This window comes from Sciurus vulgaris, assembly GCF_902686455.1.
Source record: "Sciurus vulgaris genome assembly, chromosome: 5".
In the NCBI taxonomy this organism is placed as follows: domain Eukaryota; kingdom Metazoa; phylum Chordata; class Mammalia; order Rodentia; family Sciuridae; genus Sciurus; species Sciurus vulgaris.
In genome coordinates, this window is record NC_136465.1 from 24394952 (window position 1) to 24418657 (window position 23706).

The 23706-nt window shown below is 40.7% G+C and overlaps 1 protein-coding gene across 2 annotated transcripts in view; it reads right to left on the minus strand.

Annotated features, from left to right (window-relative positions):
* Positions 1-2503: 2503 nt before the first annotated feature.
* Positions 2504-23706, minus strand: part of MFAP3L (microfibril associated protein 3 like) — a 39683-nt gene continuing 18480 nt past the window's right edge. For both annotated transcript variants that reach the window (XM_079140600.1, XM_079140601.1), the window contains exons 2-3: positions 21420-21846; positions 2504-8075 (exon numbers count right to left, since the gene is read on the minus strand). In XM_079140600.1, the coding sequence (XP_078996726.1) occupies positions 7144-8075; positions 21420-21819 (1332 nt within the window). In that variant the 5' untranslated portion in view covers positions 21820-21846 and the 3' untranslated portion in view covers positions 2504-7143. The remainder of the gene's footprint in view (positions 8076-21419; positions 21847-23706) is intronic.

Here is a 23706-nt window from a genome sequence, read left to right on the forward strand (position 1 = left end):
AGCTACAGATGAACATTTGCAGATCATTCAGCTGCTCTGCTTTTATAGTCATACTGTAAATCTCTCACTGATTCAAAATGATTGGGTGTGAAATGTTCGATTAACATAGTCTGGTTCCTGAGGATCTGTGTCCTTGTAGGAAAAACAGCAATTACCATTTTCAAAGGACTCAAAGACAGTGTAATATACCTAATCCAATCACCTCAAATTCATGAGGGAGTGAGAGAAGGTTACTAAAATAGTCAACAAAATACAAGAACATAAGTATTTTTAATTGCATTTTCTTTTCAGAATCTGACAGGTTTCAGTTAACATATTTCAATTATTGTGTAGACAAATAATTTAGGATGAGTTGGTGACAGGGAAAGTTTTTCTCTGCATCTTACAAAGTCTAACAGAGTTCCTGCGTTAGGTGTCTTCTTTTTTCTTAACAAACCTAATGTAGAACATGCAATTGAATTTCCTGAGGTCTTAACACTTTTTCAGATCTCTTCATTAGATGAAAACATTTATACAAATAGAATACCAGGTCCTAGTTTTTATTATCTTTCACTCTTAAATAATTTCAGCTATAACCAACATTAAATTTTATCTCTCTTATGTGAAATGGATAAAGTGTCTACTGCAGGGCAGAGGAGTTGTCTGAAGGAGTCTATTCTATATCCAGGCATTTGACGTCACGCATGATAACTTGGTCAATTGGCTGGACAGCTGAGGTAATGCTGGCAGGGAGAAGAAAACACCAACTGACAGCGAGGGCCATCTGTACAGCTGTTACAGTATAATTTTACCTTCTCAAACTTTTCATTTTCCCTTTCATGTAAGAACCTTGGTGGTCAGAATTATGAACCCTTTGGAAGCTTGGGGACTTTGTTCAGTCACCTCACCAAATGTCATGAGGAAGAAATCTGCAGCACCAACAAGGCACAGAATCAACCAGTCTTAGAGCCAGAAGCACCAATTACTTTAGGATTCTCCAATATAGATCAGCTTCAGATGAGTCATAAAAATTTTCTAGAAATAGGTACTGTATAGCACTTATATGAAGTGACAAAAATTCTAAATTTATATATATATATATATATATTTTTTTTTTTTTTTTTTTTTTTTTTTTTTTTTTTGTGGGGGGAGGCCTCCTAGGGATTCAGCTCAGGGCATTCTACCACTGAGCTACATCCCCAGCCCTATTTTGTATTTTTTTTAGAGGCAGGGTCTCACTGAGCTGTTTAACACCTCACTTTTGCTGAGGCTGTCTTCGAACTAGAGATCCTCCTGCCTCAGCCTCCCGAGCTGCTGGGATTATAGGCATTCAGCACCATTCCCGGCTGTAATACCCTCTTTTATAAGGATATAATTTTAGTTTTCTGTTGACAGTAAAGCAATTTTCTTGTGACAGGAATGCGTCAGGCTTTCAGATCAACAAAGACCAGAGGGACCAGTGTTTTAAAACTTTTGACCTCAGCACTTGACATATCTATTAACAACAGAATATTCCACTGCATGAGGTGAAGAGCTTCCCATTTAGGATTTTACTTCTGAGATGTTCAAGTAAAAATATATATGAATGCTGTATGCATAGTTTTTTGGGAAAATCAATTACTTTGCTTGCTTGTTTGGTGTGCCCTAGTGAAGTACTGACTCTGTCCTTTTTGTTTCTTTTCTACTTTCTAAGTCTCTTTTCTCACACAACAGGCCACTCACCTCTGCTAAAAGGAATTAAGCTTCTGCAGCTCACCCATTGTCAAAGAGCCTCCTTGGCCTTAACCTTGGATTTGGTATTCAGGTATTTCCTAGTGGTTCTGTTACTGATACCTTCTCCTTGTGCACTGTTCTGAGTAAGAGAGTTTTTCAGTCTTTCTGGGAATCTTAACAGCAAGTTTTGCATGCTAAAAATGATTTTGTGATGCAGATAAAAATCTCTTTAAAATTTGTCAGGAAAGAGTTAAGTCTTCTGAATTAGGATAGAATTTTGCCGTTTTACATAGTTCATTTTTTTCTCTTTTCCCAAGAAATACTGCAGATGCCAAAAGAAGGGATAAGAATTCACTACAGATTTCATATCACTGGGAAGAGTAAATCAGGCCACCATGATACGCCCTTCAGGTGGGACGACACACATTCCACACACCTGCGCAAACCCTTTATTAAAGCAACAATCAAGATACAAGATAGATGATCTTTTTTTTTTTTTGCTACAGTAATGTCAACTTATATTATTAGTCATTTGTTTACATCCTTAAAATATTTTTAAACAGTGGACATTTTATAGCTCACAAAATCACCAGATTGACATCTCCGCCCAGACATATTTTCCATCTTATTTTCCAGTTTAACAAAGGACATTCAGAGCTACTGAAATACAGCAACCCAAACATAGGTGAAAGCATCTTCTTTGATCATAACATTGTTAGCTGTTCCACGGTGCTGGGAAGATACATCTGGGGGTTTTTATTACTGGTCAAATAAAAATAATTTATGCCAGAATATTCTTAGAACTACTTCCTTCTATTTTTACATTGCCTTTGATAGCTTTCATTTTGATTGTAGTATTCTTAGCATTAGCCCCTTTATAAATTCCATCTCTTAAAAACTCACTTAAAGAGTGTCATCATCTTCACATTTTTTCTTGTATAACAGATAAACCGCTGAGCTCTTTGGGAAATATAACAAGCAATTTCCGTTCTATTTGATTATTTTCCCCCAAAATAATCCAAACCTGTTCATCACTGATTAAATTATAAAAAAAGAAATCATTAGGAAGATTAACTTTCCTATCTACTTGAGGGTGTACATGAATAGGTGAATATAAAATTGACCAATATCTTGCAGATAACAGGTGCTCAAAATATATGGGTGAATATACAATGAGGTTTTGGTAGATATTTAAAGAGTATCAGTAAGTTGGCTTAAAAAGCAGACCAGAAATAGGAATTACTTTGGGGACTGCCAAAAGGATATGTGGAGACAGGTAAAGGATAGTAGTTAAATGGTGCTGAGGGAAAAAAAGAGTATCTGAAATATAACTTAATGCTCCATTTCTTACCAATGGAAAACACTGAAAGGAAATCTCCTGTTAACAGAACCAGTGGGACTGCCATTTACATTTTAGCACTGATACATCGTATTTTAAATGTTAAAAGGTGACTGATTTGCCTTCCTAAAGTATTTCTTCCAGCAGCTGGGGCTGGCGTTTTCAGTTAAGGTGATTTGTGTTAGCTGCAGCTCACTGATCGTCTGTGTGCCTGTTCAAGACACGCAGATGTTTTTGTGCCTGACATTTTCTTCACGTGCTACAGAGCTGGGCGGATCCTAGATCACTGGTGAATAACAACCCAAGCATTAGATTTAAAACATGCTATCGGTCTATTAAAACAATGTACAGAGCCATGATCGAATGCACTCAGTCGATCTATCCAGTTGCTTTTTGGTTATCTCACATGGGTCCTTCCAAAGGACATTGAAACACTCAGACTTGTGCAATTAAAAATGAATCAAATGTTTAAAAAAGATAAGGAAGGGAAGGGAATTCCAGAATCCATTTTGTGGGATGTTGGGCCTTTCAGCCTCTTGCAATAAAAGGAATGCTTACAAGCATCCACAACAAGATGGATGTAAATGACATGGCACAACAATGCTTGGGATGGGTGAGGACACTCAGGCATTTTTTGAGCAATTTCTTTATGCTATATATTACATACATCACATTTGGTTCCTAGAGATTTTAGTCAAGTATTAGTATTTCTTTTTGTCAAGTATGATGTACAAAAAGATGAGAATAGCAGATGTGCCCTAAAGATATGAAAATATAATATATAAAAGAAAACCATTATAAATTACATAGATTTTTCCATATAAAATTGTTTTGTTCCCATTTAGAATAAATACCATCCAAGTTTATAGATCATCTAAGTGAATTAAGTATGCACACATATATGAATCATTTTTTAGAAGTTCAAGAAAAAAAGTTGCTAGAGATTTGACCAGGAGGACTCAGAAACCAGAAGTTGTTTAGTTTTAAGAATGACTACATAAGACCCAGAGGACGGCTTGGGATTTAGCGTTGAAGTTTTAAAACTGCTCAAATGAGTCCAACGTATGTGGTGCATGTGTCTGTACATTCAGCCACACTTCTAAGAATTCCTAAGAGGCTGGACAGTTCACTTTATTTTTGAAAAATTGGCTTAAAGTCATGAGGTCTACATTTCACATTCTAGCATGAGGGCCTCTCTCATAGGTGCTGCAGGATGGAGTGGAATAGTGTAGAATTTCTAGGAGAAATTTTCATTATAAGCCAAGCTCCCTGTAGGTTGGCTATTATATCAAAAGTATTTTGATGCCTTAAAAAAGGAGAAAGTTTTGAAAATCTATATAATCTCTGCCCCACCACAGTCAAAAGAAGAGAGACCATTCCATAAACATTCTTTGGTCACACATTTCAGCTCTTGTTTCATAAGAAAGCTGCCCAGTTTATCATCCCTAATCAATATCTACGTGGTATGAATGCCTTCTGTGGTTTCCTTGTGGAAATCAGCATGGGATTTGGTTGAATGAGGACTGGAGAGACAAAGTTCACCTGATATCACAGATGAGTTTCCTCATCTCTCTTGATGTTTTGGGCATATAATTTGAAGGTTAAGAGTTTGTTAATCTCCACAACAATTGAAAATTTTTATATTCTAAGAGGTGGAGATAAAACTTTGCTGCAAATTAAAAACATAAAACCGTAACCCTGGGATGGGAATAGGAAAGAGAGTGGACTGAATTGGACGTTAAGTTTCCTATGTTCATATATGGATACAACACTAGTGAAACTCCACCTCATGTGCAACCACAAGAATGGGATTCTAATTAGAATCAATTATATATCATGTATGTATAATATGTCGAAATACACTCTACTGTCATGTATATCTAAAAAGAAAAATAAAAAAATGGACAAAACCAAAAAACAAGAACAAAAACCAACCCTAACCCAGACAGCCCAAACAGGAATGATAGTCTCTTGATGGATCACTACTAATTTCTTTAGGTGACCCCTCTAAGATGCTTCCAACTAGGTGGCCTGTAAAGGGATGTCTGGTCAAACTCCATGCCTTGTCAGATCACTTCCATATAGTTATCTATAAATAAGCCCATCAGGACCCCTCCCAAAACCACGCCCACTGCCCTGGGTTACAGAGCCAGACACGTTAAAGGTGACATATGGATCACAGGAGCATCCAGTCTCATGCACCCATTTTTGCTCCCATTTGTTCCTGTCTTGTGCAATGGTGGTTACTGAGCATTGAAAACTTTCCATAAAACTATGTTTGAACTTGAGGATGTAATGGACCACTGAGTACTACCTGCATAGTTTACAGATAAAACAAGATTAGACCCCAGGAAGGAGGGACCTTTCCAAGATCTCTTCCCCAGATGGCCAGAGTGAAGACTAAATACCTGGGTCTGCTCTCTCACAACCACTGTGGCCCAATTAACCTCTGACATCACAGCTCCAGCACGCTGATCACACTTGGTATGGCCGTGACTCCCTTGCTTTACGTGAAAATGGTATAATATCACTCAACCTAAGATTGCATCTATAGAAGTGGTCTTCATGATTTTTTTTTTTTTTGGGTGTGGGGAGGAGAGATTCCACAATCTGTTTAAAATGCTATGATTTTTCAAAACTAATTCTCTTTATTTAAGTAATGCAGCATAAAAAATATTTGGGGAACCTAAAGATGAAAGCAAAAATTTTAGAGTAATTGTGAAAAAACCGAAGATGCTAATATTGGTCTCTGAGAGGATGGTGCTCGGAGCTCTGACCCCTCTTACAGCCAGGGAGAGTGTGGCCCAGACTTGCCCAACGTCAGGCAGCCAGTTATTGGCATAGTCAGGTAAATATTAAGCCTCTGGATGACTAGTTTTGTCTTCATTCCATAACATCACACTGCCTTGTGGGACTGGTTTCAATAATTTTGTTATAAAACTCGATGGCATGATTCTCTGTACCATCCCCTGAGTCTTTCACTCTCCCTTTTCAGGAACCAGCAAGTCAGCTAGGTAGTTTACACAAGGGGACCTAGTTATGGACTTCATAGATCCTTGTATTTGTTGCCCTAAAACAAATGTTTCAGTTGATTGACAGTGCGTGGTCCTGTAAGCCCTTTTGGGAAGCCAAGATTCTATGACCCACAGGAATTCATCAAGTGCCTCTGTCTTTGGAATCAATAAAATTTCCAGGTAAAGAACCAGTCTTGGTTTGGAGGATGACGTTACTTCAATGTAAACAGTTTTCATGAGCAGTGTGGGTATATTTAACCTTTTACAATCTCTCTCCACACCTCAGGTGAGCTCACCAAAAGGCTCTCAGAATTGGACAGGTAAACACATTTTTATTTGACTATTAAAGTGCTATTCTGGGGCAAAGTATTTCTCAGTTTCATAAGAGCAGCTTCACTGGAAACAAACGAAAAGCAATGTATGAAAACAGATCTGGGGAATGAAAAAAAAAAAAAAATGAACCTAGCAACTACTTTGGAACATTACAGACGACTTGTGGATATCAGTCCTGGGACTGGTGCCTGATACCAAAGCCTCTGAGGTAAACCTTCTAGAGAAAAATAAAAATGAAGGTGGAGGAGGGGACTTAATCAGAAAGAGCAATCAGTATTAATATAATATCAACTACTCTATTATAAAGGAACAGTGAAAATAATCAAAACTGAGAAGAAAGTGCAACAAACCCATGTACGTGCGTTTGCTATTGTAGCAGACCTATAATTTTTAAAAGGAAAAGCAATGCAGATGCATTGGACAGAGCTCTTGAACTCAGAATATGTTACAGTAGTGTACTCTTTGCCAGAAGGGCAGCGCCAATTAAGGGGTTTGGCAGAGAATGGCCTCTAAAATTCATACCACAAGGACAGATACCTTCTGTGTGACACTATCAATTCTGCGCCCTGATCTTTCTCGCATCCTTTCTACTGAGGAGGTTCCAGTCACATAAACTGTGTGCAGGTGTTTCCCCTTTTCCAATGGCATCACTCCTACCTAAGGGATGAGTCTCCTGGTAAGGCTTAGCGGCAAGTGCGTACTACATCTGTGTTACAAGGAGCAGCCCCTGATTTTCTGGATATGCATAGCTTTTCAGAGTTGCTATTAGACATGGCTTTCATAAATAATGCAGGTGTTTTTGTCATGTGTCACTGCTGGCTCTGTTGTTTCCAGGTGAGCTGGTGGCAGTCCTCGATCTGACACGTCTACAGGTGTCGGCTCTTCAGATGTTAGCTCTGTGGATGTTATATCTGTAGAAGGCTCTGCTGTTTCCGGGGAACGTTCGGCTGACGGTTCTGTCTCCTCTTCATCTTGGACCTCAAACTGTACGCCCTCTTGGTCATCCGCTTGATCTTTCTTGGACTGGGGGTGAACAGACACCTTGATGGCGATTTGCTGAGGCTGTTCGTGCAGCGAGGAGGCATCCGAGTCAGCGGTGGGAGAGTCACTTCGCTTCAGAGAGTTTGGGATCGTGTACACCTCATCCCTGTCTGTGGCCTCCTGGCCTTCTGGTGTATGCCTGACAAAATTCTGCCCCTGCTCCTCTAGCCCAACCACTTCCATGATTTCCTCCATGATAGTCCTGCAGTTCATGATGAGAGGAGGCAGAGGCACACTCCTGGCAAGCTCTTCGATATAACGGGCAAACTCCATGGTTTTGAACTGGGTGACTTTGGCAAGCTCTAGAGTTTTGGCTGAGGTGATGATGGGGATCCGCTTGGCGATCTCAAATGCCTTTTGCAGCTTCTCTGCACCTTCTGTCCTAAAGAACTCATTGATGGCTTTCTCGGTCTTCTTCAGGTGGCTGCTCATCATGCACAGGCGGGTGATGTTGAGGACCATGACGATGGTGAAGGCCACGAGGCAGACAACCATGTAGTAGACGCCCATGTCTCCAGAGGTAAAGATGACTCTCAGGGTCACCGTGTTGTTCACAGTGCCATAGATGTTAGAAGCCACACATGTGTATTTTCCACGGTCTGAGAAGGACACCTTGGTGATATTCAGGAGGCCGCCACTGAGCATCTGCCATTTTCCTGTTGGGAGAGAAGAGAATCCAACCAAGGACATACAGTCCCCGTTACTACAGACATACACTGTGTTTCAAAACACACCTTCTTCTACTAACAGTGACAAGGAACTCTGACTTACTATGTGCCAGTGACATGCATTCATTCATTTAATCTCTGTACCAGCTCTGTGTGGTGATGCTAAAACTGGCCCCATTTTATAGGATAAAGAAAACGAGGCCTGGTTTGTCTTCCCAAGGCCAAATGTTTGGAAGTGGTAAAAACTAGAAGATGGACTGTACTTAATGAAGAGGCTGTATTCCTTTTTCTTTTTCTTTCTTTCTTTTTTTTTTTTTTTTGAGGTGCTTGGGATTGAACTCAAGGCCCCTCTCATGCCAGGCAAGGGACCTAGACACAAGGCTGCATTCTTCACCACCACACAATATGGTACAACTCTACATCCTAGTGGAAAATGAGAGGAATGATCTGGAAAACACTCCTATTATAAAAGAACTCCTTGACTGTAGCATCTGATTTTTTAAGACTGCCTGTGGACATGACTATTGAATACATATTCACTGGGAAGTTCAATGCCTCGCAGAATATGAAGTATTTAAGATTCGATAGAAAATCTAGAGTAAATCAATTATAATTGTTTACTTGAGTTTCTCACATTGGAGATTGATGTTATCCTTCTACGATCTCAGTTAACTTGAACATAATTTATGTCATTAATTTTGCCAATCTGCAATGAATACTCTAGACTACTTCAAGTTACAGGCTGATAATGTGAAGATTCAGAGGCTGGGTATGCATTCCTATCAGTTTGCTTTTAGCCTTGCAAACAAATTAGGCCCATGACAATGAAAATAAGGTTGACATAAAAGAATGCACTTTGGAAAATGCAATTCTTCTATCCCCTCCCTGGAAAGGATCTTGTGCTGTCTTGGGAGTGAGGTTCTGAATCCAGCGACTATCTATATTTGTTCCTAGACTGGATCCCTGCAGCTCAGAAGACCCCTGGGAAATAAGAAACTAGGTTTGCTTTCAGGGTCTCGGGGCTGAGTGAGAAATGAAATCCAACTACCTCCCTAGGCTGTCCTATAGAGCAAAGAGGCTCCATGCCAGGTGTCTTGAGAGTTCTAAGGAGTAGGCAGATATTTCTTGATAAGAGCACTCTAATTCCCTGAATCCACCAGAGAATCCACTCTACAGAGAGTTGGATCAATTTAACACATATTTTTTTAAAGTATCTATTATTTCAGTTTATGTTACTTATTTCTTCCCTTTATGGCAGTAACTTTTATTTTTAATCAAAAGCTTGATGCTTCCCCAAATCAGCATGCTTAAAAACAAACAAAAACCAAAAAACTCTGAAGCATATAAGTGACCAGTGTCTCAATGGACTGTGGAATGAAGCAACAGAGGGCCTGTTCTATTTCAATGTCCTCTATGCCAAGGAACATTCTTAAAGAGGCTCCACAGAGCAGTGAGGTACCTTGCTGGGCTACCATGCCTGACTTGTTGGCTCTGGTGAACCTGGCAGGAGGCCTCTTGGTAGATGGACACATTCCTCTGCCTTTCTGAAAGGACATCTGTGAAGAGTGGCTCCTGGTGTCCCTCAGTGAACCTTTTCCAACAATTCAGCCAGTGTCCTGCCCCCAGGAGTAGACAAACCTGGTCTTGGAAGGCTACTGACATTCCAGTTTCTGGTGGACATGTATGAGCACACGAACCTAGCATCTCATCTGTGACATTCTCTCCCGTTCAGATGGGGCATGGGTGAGCTTTCCGTAGCTCTTCTTCCCTGAGTATGAATTCTGATTCTTCAGCTGCATATTTAGACACTATATGACAATGATTTCAGGCCAGGGAAATTACATTATCAATTTATTGTCTTGTCATCTGCATGTTTTATAAAGTGGACCCTGGCAGGTATAGGAAAATACACACACACACACACACACACACACACACACACACACACACACACACACACTGGTTGATGGAAAGTTTATTCTATTTGAAGAAACTGGATTCCAGAGACTTATAGACTAGACTTGCAGGAATTTCTCATATTTATCTTCCTCCTTTGGTTGAGAAATATAGGAAGAAATAGGGTGCAGGAGGTTGAGAAGGTGCTGTTATTTGTGTGGGGAATGATTAGGATCAATTTGCTAGCTCTTTCCCATCCCAACCTGTTTTATGGAGAAATCCTGTAAACACAAGGATAAAATAGTGTATACTTGGGCAAAAAGAAGAAAAGCAGAAGAGAACACCAAGGAGAGAGGCATCTGACAGAAATATAAAGTTTTTTCCCTACATCGGAATAACAAATTTAATGGTAATTTTATCTAACTGTTAAGAGAAAAAGAAAACACAAAAATACATACTGGTTACAAGGTATGGATGCTTTCCTCTACTGAATATTTTAAAATGTTTCTGAATTTGTTCTCTATAACTCTTTTCCAACTTTTGTTGTTATTGTTTGTTTGTTTGTTTTTGGTACCGGAGATTGAACTCAGGGGCTACTGAGTCACATCCCCAGCCTTATGTGGTATTTTATTTAGAGACAGGGTCTCAATGAGTTGCTTAGCGCCTCAGTAAGTTGCTAAGGGTGGCTTTGAACTCAAGATCCTCCTGCCTAAGCCTCCTGAGCCACTGGGATTACAGGTGTACACCACCGTGCCTGGACCAACATACTTTAATTGTCTGTTGAACTGTATTTATCTAACTTGGAATCAAGCAGTTAAACTCAGACAACTTGTAGATACTTTAAAAGTGTGTAAAAACTCCAGGAGCAGATTGCCAAGAGACGCAGGCTGTCCTCTCTGAAAGCTTCTACTTCTGAGTACAGTAAAAAATAAGAATTTTTAAGAATAACAAATAAATAAGATCTGACCTTCAAAAAAAAAAAAAAAAAAGTGTGTTGTTACATTGTTAAAAAGGACATAGTTTAGAATCCAACTCAACCTGACTAGCCAATACCAATGGTTCATTCTAGGGGAAAGTGTGAGGTGTTTGGCAGATGAAGAATAACTTGGGAGTATATTCTGATTCTTAGCCCAGGACTGTGGATCCTTAGAATAAAACCTCTTAGATAGTTTATCCAACATTCAATCTCTTTTGTTCTTAAAGTCTGAAGAGCAGTCATGCATCTTTGACTTTACTATAAGTCACAACAAATATGAATACACATACTGTGATCCCAAAACAACTGGATCAAATGGCGGAAATAACAGTTCTCTACCAGTAGTTTCTTGTTCTAATGTAGGACAAAGGCATGAAACAACTCTTCAGTTTTTAGTCTTTACTAGATTCTTCTAGAACGTGCACACACACACACCCATATTTATTTTATGGATTAAGTTATTATGAATGCTACTTAGGATTCTATTCATGTGTGATATGGTAACATGACTATATGACCTGGATTAAATATTCTATCACCAGACCACAAAACAAGTCTAAAATTTTCAGAAGGCAAAACGTGCGTATGCACACACGCACACACACACACACACACTCACTCTCTCTCTCTCTCTCTCTCTCCCTCCCTCTCTCCCTCTCTCTCTCATATCCAAGGACTATGTCAGAAGAACTAAAGTTCTGACCTTCTGACCTCAAAGGTCATACACATCTGTCTCTCTATGCTGAACCATTCATTCCTTTCCAGAAATTAAGGCTCCAAATATTTTCTCTCAGCCTCAGCTTCCCCTTTGATTAGTGAAGAACAGATTTCTGCATGTTCTACTTCATAGAGCTCTGAAAACTAGAAAGAGACCCCATTCTGTTCTGGGGTCTTCCCCCATCAGGTTGGGCCAGGTTAAGAAGAATCTGCATGCTGTACCTGCCCAGGCAGGAACACCGTGAGCACATGCATCTCTGTCTAAAAGCACCTTACCACGAGACTCGTTCTGGAAGGGTTCTGGTGTTGGCTGCCAGACATTAAAAGATTAGAAAAACAAACAAACAAACAAACAAAAACCCACCCATGATGACTGTCACTGGATCTTCAGTGCTACCCACATGAGGCAAGTACACACAACTTGATGTTCCCAACTAGTTTAAACTGTAACCGAGTAGGAATGTCAAAGCTATGCATTAAATTTTCATGAAGCTTCACTGCTTCAGTACAAATAAATACCTGAACTGCCAGCAGCTCATGCCAAGTCAGTTCTGGAGGCGCTGATTTTGGAGGCAATAGAAGAGGCAGCCACTTAACCATTACTTTCTGAATATAACAAGAAAGATGTGTATGTAAAGCATTTTTCCCTCATTCATTTCCTATGCCCTGCTCAAATCATAAACCCCTTGGAATGAACTTCCTCACCCCTTCTCTTCCCACTGCCATCTTGTAAGGTAAGGCACTGTTGTACAACTGGAGATCACCCAGGAATCTGTCAGTCTTCCCCCTAGAAACCCCAGGCATGTGAGTCACATGTGAAAATCTCCCCCATGTGAATCCAAGTGTGGTGGCGACAAATCCCTCCTTTGCAGATGTTGTGTCTGAGCTGTAACTGCAATGCCTGCGCTACGCTGCACAACAAAGCTGAGATTTTTAGAAGGGCAGCGATCTTTTTTATCTTGCTCATTCATTCAATCAACCAATATCATTGAACAAATTGTCCGTGTACCAGGCTCCACACTAGAGGAGGAGAATACAAAGATGAGTTAGGACGCGATTCCTGACTACAACAATCACCCAGCCCAACAGGGAAACAGACTCCTGCAAAAGGTCCAGTTAGTGCCTGTGCTGAGGGTGAGCACGTGGGTTGGGTGGGGGAGGGGAAGGGCTTCTTAGAAGGGGGTGTTAGCCGGGGGCGGGTAGAAGAGGAATGGGAGTAAAAGGACTCTGAAGTCCAGAGGGGGGTGGCAGAGGGAGGGAGCATGTGAGCAAAAGCCAGAACACAGGGGAGCTGCTGCAGCTGACAAGCCAAGTGTGAAATGGAGCAGGGCTCGGATGGAAACAAGGCTGGAGAGGAATGCAGGGCGATCACAGAAGGGCCCACTGTGGGCAAGAGCTCTGTATATCCAGGAGGAGAGCAGCTGGCCCTTCTACTTTTGTACCTCATTTGACATGAGCCTTCCCAGGCAGACCTGTCCTAGAGGGGTCCCGGGACCTTCCTACCCACTTCCTCTCTGCTTGGAAGGCTCTCCTACCTCCCTGCCAAGTCCCGGCCTGACCCATTCTTAGCCCAGTTCAAACTCCACCATCACATCTCAAGCCATTTCTGATTCCTGATTAAATCAGTGAGGAAAATCTGAAAGTCTGGGAGCAGATAGAGCTGAGTATGGGGATTTTTAAAAGAAGAAGACAGCATTTCAAATCAGTGGGGATAGCTATTAGGGTAACAGTTGGTCACTTGACAAAAAGTAAAGGTAAACCCCTATTTTATGAAATCCATAAAAAATTCCAAGTACTCTAAAGATATAAATGTGGAACTAAAAGTAAAAGATTACTAGAGGATAAAAAATATTTTTATAAGTTTGGGATAGAAAAACCTTTTTTCAAGCATCTTAGGAATCTCAGAAGTACATGTGTCAGCATAATGGCACCTGTAATCCCAGCAACTCAGGAGGCTGAGACTGAAGAATCTTCAACTTTGATACTAACCTTAGCAACTTAGAGAGGCCTAAGCAACTTAGCAAGACCTTACCTCAAAAAATAAAAAAGGGGGTGCTGGGGATGTAGCTCAGTGATAAAATGTCTCTGGGTTCGATCCCTAGTGTCTTAAAAACAAAACCCAAAAAGCCTCAGAAGCTGTAAAGGAAAATGCAGATTTCCTCTAAATCGTGATTTTTGAACTATAAAATATGTCATATTACAGAAAAGTTAAAGGCAAATGGCTGGGAGAAAATTCTAGAATATTTGACAGGCAAATGCTTAATGACTATAAAATTTCAAGGACTCCTATGAATTAAGCAAGTCAAGACAAAAACCCAAAAGAAGAAAAGGGATATAAGCAGGTAATTCACACAAAAAAATGACTGCAAAAATGTCAAAGTGTACAAAATTACTACTGATTAAATAAATTAAAATTAAAAGGCATCAAAGTAATGTTGACCTTTCATATAGGGAAAAAGACACATCCAGGCATTGCAGGAAGTTAGGCTGATCAAACCTTTGGAAGATTGATTTGGAGGAATCCAACCAAATTTAAAATGATTGTAGCCTACGACTCAGTTTTAGACTCCTTGAAATTCATCCAATCAGGCAAGCCTAGATTGGGGAAACAATAATGAATGCAAGAAAATCAAGGTAATGAAAAATAATCTCCTTTTCAAAATAATGTTTCTCCCCATGGATATAGCGCTAGAGCTTTCTTTCTCTGCCAGGTGTCTCTGGGAGAAGCCATAGCTCTGTCCTATACCAGGAAGGTGACTGACTTGGCATAAATGTGCTCAGCATGGTGGCCTGCACACATTATGGCACATTTGATATCAATGCCAGGTAGGCCTTTTAGTAACAAGATTAATAGCATCACATGGCTGCAGTTAAAAACTTAAAAATAGCAAGAAATTCTGTGCAATAGGAGTCATTGTGACTCAACATGCAACCAATATATGGCACCAGAAGAACTATCTATTGCTCATGCAAACAACTTCTGACCAGATTACTGCTGCATAGAAATGCACTTCATTAACACAAGCAGAAAATGAAGAACCACAGGGAAAGAGAGAGCATAGTCTACAAAGACTCTGTCATTAGAGTTTTTCTCCAAAATCCATCTTAACTGAAATCCTAAATCTTCTCAGCTTTTCTGGAGGATCACTAAGTACTGAAAATTAACAGTATACCCAAATACCAAGCTCAGAACTTTCCACAAATTACTTATTTGAAAGAAAGGATTTTTGTCCCCAGAGATACCATACACTTGGTGAATATGAATGTATAAACAAACTGATGCAGTTTATCTAGATCCCCAAGGAGTGGGGTAAACAGATTAAAACTTTGTTCACAATCTCCTTTAGATACTTGGACTCTAAAGTTTCACGTACCCCTGCTTTCCAAGGAGGAGAGTTCAATCTACCAAAACGAGTGTGTTATTTTCTTGAACTCAACTTTAAAAATATGCAGGTGGTGAGAGTCCCAACCCAAGTTTATGCAAACATAAACAGAATATTCACTTGAATGAGGTCTCCCACTGAATTGACCTTCAAATCAGCACAAAATATGGTGTTTGTGCCAATAAACATGGTGCACGTTTTCCACTATGTGAAATACAGACTACTGCAGAGAAAGAACCCATGCCTTTTTACAAAACAGAATTGAAAACAAATTTAGTACTGCATGGCTGTACCTGTTTCAAGGCTTCTGCAGTAGATGATAGCTCCTTGAAGCCACTGCAAAGGGTCAGGCTATAAACATCACAAGCTGCAGGGCTCTTGTGCTCCCCCCTGCACCCACCAATCCTCCTAAGAGACCTCTTCAGAGAATAACAGGACAACTCTAGCAAGCTACTGCCCATGTCATGTGGAGCAGAGGTAGCCTGGGACAACACAGGCCAGGCTCAGGAGGGTGGGCGTGGAAGAATTTTGCTGTTTAGAACCTGCAGTTCTGATATGCTTAAAGGTATTAATATCTGATAAGAACCTACAGCCTTTTTACATTCTGTAAAAGGAAACGTCTGATACTCTAGCTAATTTGATCTAGTGATTTTAATTTGTTTAAAAAAGTGCCAAGTACGTAATTCCGTGTGGGTTAGCAATAGTCTTTTCTGAGGGTAGCTACGGGTGGTCTCCCCAAACAAGAGCACCCTACATTTGCTTCAGATGGATAACTTCCATTTTGGGAGTCCCAGCTGTCTTCCGTATTGGAGATGGAGCTGAAGGGGTCTTTTCTCTGCTCAGACTGAAGCTATAGGGGCTCACATCCAAAATGAAGGACGACTCTCTAAGGAAACACATAAATGGCAGTTACCAGGTCAGCGCTTAATATAAAACAAATATGCCATAAGTTAAACCCTCTTATGGAAAAATACACTAAATACATTATGGGTTCAAACACCTGACTCCAAAACCTACTTTGGAAGTTTTCCTTTTAGTGAGCCAAAGGCCTTCCTTTGGGTTGGGAAGGGTTTCTCATTCTTGGCACTGAAGCATTCTGGGCTGGATAATGTTTGCTGTAGCGGGTCTGTCCTGTACAGTGTAGGCTGTTTAGCAGCATCCCTGGCTTCTACACAGTAGAATCACTCCCCACAGCAACCTCTGTTATCATAACCAGAAGTGTCTTCAGATTTGGCCACATGGGCTCTCGGTAGAAAACAGGTTCTAGCTGAAAATCACTGGATTGGGCAAAGGTAAAGCTTACCCTGTGTAAGTTGTGTATCCTTGGAAATTTCCACACACTCTGCTTTTCAGAGGTAAAAGCGTATTGGAAATCAAAGGGCACTTTTTCACAAAAGTGATACACAGGGAAGGGAGTCCTCTGAAGGAGGAGAAATTAACAAACTTGCTACCATAGGGGTTGCAACATTATTTTGAAATTTCAAATAATGTGTATGGAATATTAAATTTTCTGGTGTTTACTAAAAGAGTCTTTAAAAGATTGAGAAACTGAGATTGAGAATAAGAAATCACCCAGAAAATGATTTATTTTCTTTACAAAATACACTACACTAAGAAACTGGAATTCTGGCATGTGAAGAGGATATTGTACAACATTATACAATTAGAATAATAACAATGGCTGCCACTTCCTGAGAGCTTGTTATCTTCCAAGTAGTATGCTATGTATTTACTAAACAATAGTTTTTTTTCAAGACTCAAAACTCTGCTTGGTAGTACAAAAGTCTTATCTATATTTCATGAATGAGAAAACTGACTTGGAGAAGTCAAGGAACTTGCTCAAAGACTAGTGTGAGTCTTCAGAAATTCCAATTATATATGTGTGTGTGTGTGTGTGTGTGTGTATAATTACATAAATTTTAATTATTTTGATGAGTTTTTTCACAAGTATGCAGTATAATAAATGAGGAATTTGGTATAATATTTATATAGGTCAATATACTACTTTATACTGATCTTAGAGCTAGAAGCTATTCTGCATTTGATGTCATGGGTACTGACACACTGACACATTATGTATGTGATATGTATATGCATGTCAAGTAGGGAGGTCATATACCGCAGTCTTAAAACCTGGCTGGCTTGTTGTCTCTCCCAGAACCAGTTAAAATACATTTCACAGCTTATTAAAGAGTTCACAAAACAACAACAACAGAACAATGTAAACGAATAGCAATGAATTCCACAATACCAGAGCAGCAGCCCTGACCACTGTGAACTTTATGCAAATCAGCTCAGCTGACTCATGTATGTTTTCATTAAAGAAAATTCTTAAATATTTTTGGTGGGGCTGGGGATATAGCTCAGTGGTAGAGTGCTTGCCTTGCATGTGTGAGGCACTGGGTTCGATTCTCAGCACCACATAGAAATAAGTGAATAAAATAAAGGCATGCTGCCCATCTTCAACTACAAAAAAAAATTAAAAAAAAATATTTTTGGTGACAGGATGTTACAAGAGCATGAAACATTCACAGAAAGCCTAACTTAAAGAAATAATTTCAAATTTAATCTCTATCAAGTCAGATGTGTTTACAAGGTTCCACACCAGCTGGTTTCCTTCTTTCTTTCCTTCCTTACCTCCCTCCCTCCCTTACTCCTTCCCTCAGGAGTGTCTACCACTGAACTACATCCAGCCCTTTTCATTTTTTGATTTTTTTTTTTTTTTTTTTTTGCGGTTCTGGGGATCAAACCCAGGGCCTTGTGCTTGCATGGCAAGCACTCTACCGACTGAGCTATCATCCCAGCCCCCATTTTTTGATTTTGAGACTGAGTTTCACTATGTTGCTGAGGCTGGCCTTGAACTTGGGATCTTCCTGCCCTAGTCTCCGGACTTGCTGATATTAACAGGTTTGTGCCCCTGCTCCAGCTTCAGCTGGCTTTCTTGAAACACTTATCATACCTTAAAGGTGCTAATGTGAATTTAAATGATTTAAAATCACAGTAAGAAGCCATGACAAAAATGTTGGCTTATTAGTACCTGAAATAATTGGAATTTTTTCGTCATACTTCCTGGCAACTATACATTTCTACTCTACCTGTAGCAAAAAGAAAACAGGAAACAGTAGCTATTGTGGCCATTTGGGGTTACTCCTGTTGTTTGAATTCTGAGTTACTTCTGCAATATGGATGATGGACCATCCCACAACTTCTTTGGTAGCTACCAAAAAAGAAAAAAAAAAAAAAAAAATCTCCTTCCAGATACAAATTACACATTAGCCCCTCCTGACCCTGTGAAACTGAAGTGATAAGCACCAGAGAAGCCAAGTAACCAGCTGCTGCTCCTGCCAATGACAGGACATAGCCCGTTCTGTCGGGGACTGGTGAAGCCAGCATGAATAACAGCTCTCTTCTCAGTCCGAATGAGAAATCCAAGTGTCTCCTTCTGGGCTCATCCCAGAGTAAGTCAGTGGTAGTATGCTCCATGAGCAGCTCACCAGGTGATTCTAAATGTAGTTGTGTGTGTGTCCCATGTGCACACACAGGCTGTCCACGGATTCTCACTCTGTTTAGCTTTGCTGGTGGTCATGATGACTCTTCCACCCAGGGATTCCTCCCACATTCCCTCAGGCTGGGTTAGCGGCCCTTCAATATTTCTGCAACCTTAAGGGCAGCAGATGCTGGTGGCACAGAGGGAGAATCAACACCAGCTGGCCATGCTCTGGTTGTGTGACATCTGCCCCACTGACTCCCCTTCTCATCTCTGTATGGGAGGATTAATAAAACCCACTGCCATGCTCGTCATAAAGATTAGAAACAATATGTTACTTAGTACAGGGGCTTAGTAAATGACAGTAGTTGTTAATGATGATTATCTTAATTTTTTTAGTTTGATTTAAATGGTAGCCCTCCTTGTATCTAGGTTAGGGGCTGGGATATTAGCATCATTTTTTCACTCCGTATTCAACTTTGTTGAATTATAAATTAAATATGGCTCCATTTAAACTTCTAGCCTATTGGTTTGAAAACTGAAATCTATGTCTGTGTTATGAAATTGATATTTCCTCCATTAGTAATGAAAAGTTAAAGACTGTGGGTTCTCTAACAGGCCATTCTAGCTCTGAATTCTAATATTTAAAAATCTCCTTTCTGCTATTTTCTATGTGTTGCTTGGTGGGTAGGTGTAATGCTTTGTGTATTACCCGATGTTACTTCTGCTCTGAAATTACTAGTATTATGCATTATAATTGCAAAAGCTGAGCTGGAACATCAAGTACTAGTATTGTGAGTTCTTTTTAAAAATCAAAAGTGCATCTTATGAGATTTGAAACAGTTAACAGATTTATCAGCAAGGCTGCAGGCTATAGCAGGAGTGTTAAGTTCTGATAGAGCAGTTCTCTATGCCAAAAGCTGTCAGAGAGCAACCTGGAGCTTGACGTTCACTGACGGGGTCACCACCATAGACAGTCTGAGCTTCCACAAATAAAGAAAACTGAACCAAATGTGACCACCATCTAGTTCAACCCCTCCACATACAGATGATGAAGGCAAGGAATGGCATCTGCTTGCCAGTACCGAGTTCATAGTTACAAGGACCTTCTCAATGAAGGCTTTACATATTTCAGGTACAACTCAGGGATAATGCTCAAAGCTTTGTGAGTGAAATTTAGGCCCCAGCACAGCATGATGCTGTGCCTGTGATTTTCTTCCTTCTTAGGACTTAGCCACTTAGTGCCCCAGACCCAACTCCTCAACACCCATGGATAACCTTTGCTTCAGGGTCCATGTGAAAGGTAGATTCAGCTTGGAGTTCTTGTTCCCCTCAATTCAGTCACCCTGATATCTTAGCAGTGGCCCTACATAGCAGAAAGGTCTGGTAAGGGACAGGGGCCTAAGTGTGCCCATTACCATGGCTACTGCCCTGCCTTCATAAGTGTGATGTCACATCCTCCTGACGTACAGTTGTGGAGGAAGGGTGCTGGAATGGAAACCAGTGGGGGGTGGGGTGTTCCCTCAGCATTTGGCTCTCAGTAGAGATGGCTCTAGTCATACCCACTTAATTTAACAGCAGGACCTTGGGAAAATGTCAGTAAAAGGGGATTTGAACAATAGTGTCTGTCAAGGCTCTTTTAGCTGAAAATTCCTATGGTCCTACAATTTTATGTGATGGGGAAAGATTTCTACCCTCCTAGCATAAACATTCATGATTCATAAAATATAATATTTTGACTTAAGGGAAGAAGTTTTATTATACTGTACAACCTTGGATAGCTAACCAAAAACAATGTCAGTGATAGCATTACAAAAGCCCGCATCCCAGGCAGCTAGACTTCTGGCCACCTTAACCACTGGGAACATGGCAGGCCATGACAGAAGTATGTAATTGCAAGAAAATTCCATTCACTTAACTCCTGAGGAGGTAGGAGGCATTAGCCTCTATTCTTTTTTTTTTTTTCAGAGCAATTAAGATAAAATGAAGGAAAGAGATTAAAAATGTAAGTTTTCCTGGAGCAGAAGCTCTTCTGGGGATTGTTCACTGGTTAAAGGGGAGGGCCCAACAGGAATGAAAGAAAGGAATAATCTGCCACTCCAGAACAATGATCTTTTTACTCCCCCACCCCACTGCCCTACTTTATCACACAGTGAAATGCTGAGGAAAGTAGATTAACTCCTTCAGGTCAATCAGATCAAGCCTGGGTTTTCAGACAATTACTTCTCACATCTAAAACAAGAAGTGTACTGATTCCCTAGGACTCCATCCTCTCTGGCTGTGCTTAGGAAGGCGATTCACATTTTTGGGTCAGAAACTCATTCATTAAAAATCGAGCATTCCCCTACTGTCCCATGCCATTTTTTCCCTCCCTCTTGGGCTCAGTCTGAAAACTTCAGCCAGGTTCCCAAGGAGCACAGGATGATCCTTGCCAGTGGCTGAGAATCTGCACAGAGACTTCTTTTAAGAAGTGTGGTTTTCAAATCCACAGTGGATGAATTAAACTGACATTTAATGCTAAACAACTGCTATATTGTTTATTTGAGCCATTTCCATGAAAGAAAACAAAACTCCCTTGCAAATGGAACATATACTTAGGGTCTCTATAATGGTTTTGAGTGCATTATATCACAGAATTCTAGGAGGCCTTTAAAAGACTTCAATGTTTGCCCCTTGCCTTCTAATCAATGAGTGAAAAAAAAATGAATTACTGCTTTCAATCTTTAAGGATATATATTCTCTCTCCTGCCTCTGAAAAAACAAGACAAAATAGTATTTTTAAGTGATTTCCATGAGAACAACTAACATTAAGGGTGCTGGCCTGTCTGTGTTTATATTTTATGATATTCAAGACAACTCTGAAGCGTACGTACCTCCTCCTTTCTCCTTCTCATCCTCTTCTTCTTTCAGCAGCTTGCCAATGGAATTATACCACTTAAATTGTGGTTCAGGGATGCCATAAACACTACAATTAATCAAGGCACTGTTCCCTTCCTTGACGATGATATGGTCAGTTCTGGCGATGATTACAGGCACAGAGCCCAAGACCACGTCAGTGCCATTTAAAGTGCTGTTAGTCACACTCTTAGCAGTTGCTAGAGTGGACACTAGGATTAAAAAGGGCACAGAAGGTAGAAAGCACACAGTCAGATGGCTCTTCAACAGATCCATCTTCTTTGCTTGCTCGGTAAGGCAATAGATGGTTTGCCAGTGGAATCTTGTCTCAGACAACACGCTGTTCAGAACAGGCCATGGGGCAAACCCGTCCTGCATCCATGAAGTTGGTGCTTGCTTAAAAACCTGTTAAGAGAGAACAATCACACACACAGAAATATCACAATTTATACTTTAAAATACTATTCGTAAAAAGTTAGCAATCACGCTCAAATACTAACCCACATCATTTTTAAATAAAACACAAATCAAGAATGTGTTCCAATGTTAAATTACATGTTTCACAGAAATCTCAACAGTGTGACTCTGCTATCTTTTGCTACTAAAACATATAGCTCTTTAGTAGGAACAACGATATTCCTTTTAAACTGATGTCCCCTTACTTCACGGAGTTCAAAAATTGAGGCGTCTTTCATTCAGCATGACAAGGTTTCTTTCTACCCGGTCACCTGTCTTCATTGTGACCTTAGTGTGACCGGAGGTGTCCTTAGCCTCTTCCAGGAAACATCACTTCAGTCTATCTCCCCGCTCCAGCTCAGCCAGCATTTGGAAGGACTCTCTGGAATGAGTCTGCCATTCTCAGAACTTGCCATTATGACTTCCAGGACATTCCTTCCCGGTACCTCATGCGATTTCCCCTGCACCTGTGAGCTCTCTGCCCCCGCCCCCTCTCTCTCTCCCTGAATTCCCTGGTTTCAATCCTCATCTGCCTCCCAGAGGCAGTGGGCAACATCAGGATGTGTGGGGTGGCACTAGAGGTGGCTGCATTCTATGTCCAAAGATCTAACCTTCACCTACTCCTCAATCCTACATTCCCACTGTGAATCCTACGGTCACACCTGGTCTCCAAATTCTAAGCTCTGAAGTTTCAAGTAATTATCATGTTCTAAATAGATCATCTTTAACTACCATCGGCCATCCTTCCAGATCCTACTCCCCTCACTAGGCTTTCCAGGTTTTGTTTTATTTTATTTGTTTGTTTCTATTGGTACTAGGCATTGAAGCCAGGGGTGCTCTACCTCTGAGCTATTTCCCGGTTCTTTTTATTTTTTATTTTGAGACAGGTCTCCCTAAGTTGCCCATGTTGGTCTCGAACTTATGATCCTCCTGCCTCAGCCTCCTGTAGCAGAAATCGGGTGTGCCGGCCTGCTTTCTAGCCCTTCTGTTTTTCTCAGTGTCTGTCTCTTTCCTGACTCCTGATCTGTATGCTTTGTTTTTGTCTCAGTCCAGACCCAATCACATGGACTATAATCCCCCAAATCCTCAGTCCTTGTCCTCATGCCACATTTATTCTGCCCGTCCATGAGGTTGATCAAACAGAACACCTGTCATCCCAGCTCCTACTCCCCAGAGGCTGGAGCACACTGGAGAGAATCGTACAACCGAGTAATTATTTCCAGAATGCAGAAATGCTCTCCAGACCTCACTGGGCCCTCAGTGACATCTGGCAGCCTGTTGGCCAGTGCTCAGTCTGTTCGGTATCCTGCTTCCATTCTGGTATGGACATCTTTAGCTTGTGAATCAACCACCTTAGCATAGTGGTATTCCTGTTTTTTCAAAATAAATCAAGAAACACCACTTTTCTCCTACTAAAATGTGCAGGCATGAATTCCCTCTCTGCACCTTCCTACCTTTTGGAAAGCATCCCCTATCTTATGTTAAACTCCTCACCGGCCAGTCACTCCTCAAACTACCATTTTCAGAATTTTACCTGCTTTTTTCCTTAAACAGTTCTTGTTCAGGGCCACCTATCACTCCTAGTTATCAATTTTTGTCCTCTCCTTACCAAACATTTGTGGCAGTGGACACTATTAATCATTCTTTCTCAAAACTCTCCCAAGCTTCCGCCCTCGGCTTCCTGCCCGCTCTCATCACCCTAGAGTCTCACTGGCCCTCATCTGCATTTACCCACAGTTCTTCCTAAGTTTCCATCCATGCCTTTAGTCCCACCCACAACCTAACACCTCCCAGGTCCATGTTCTCGGT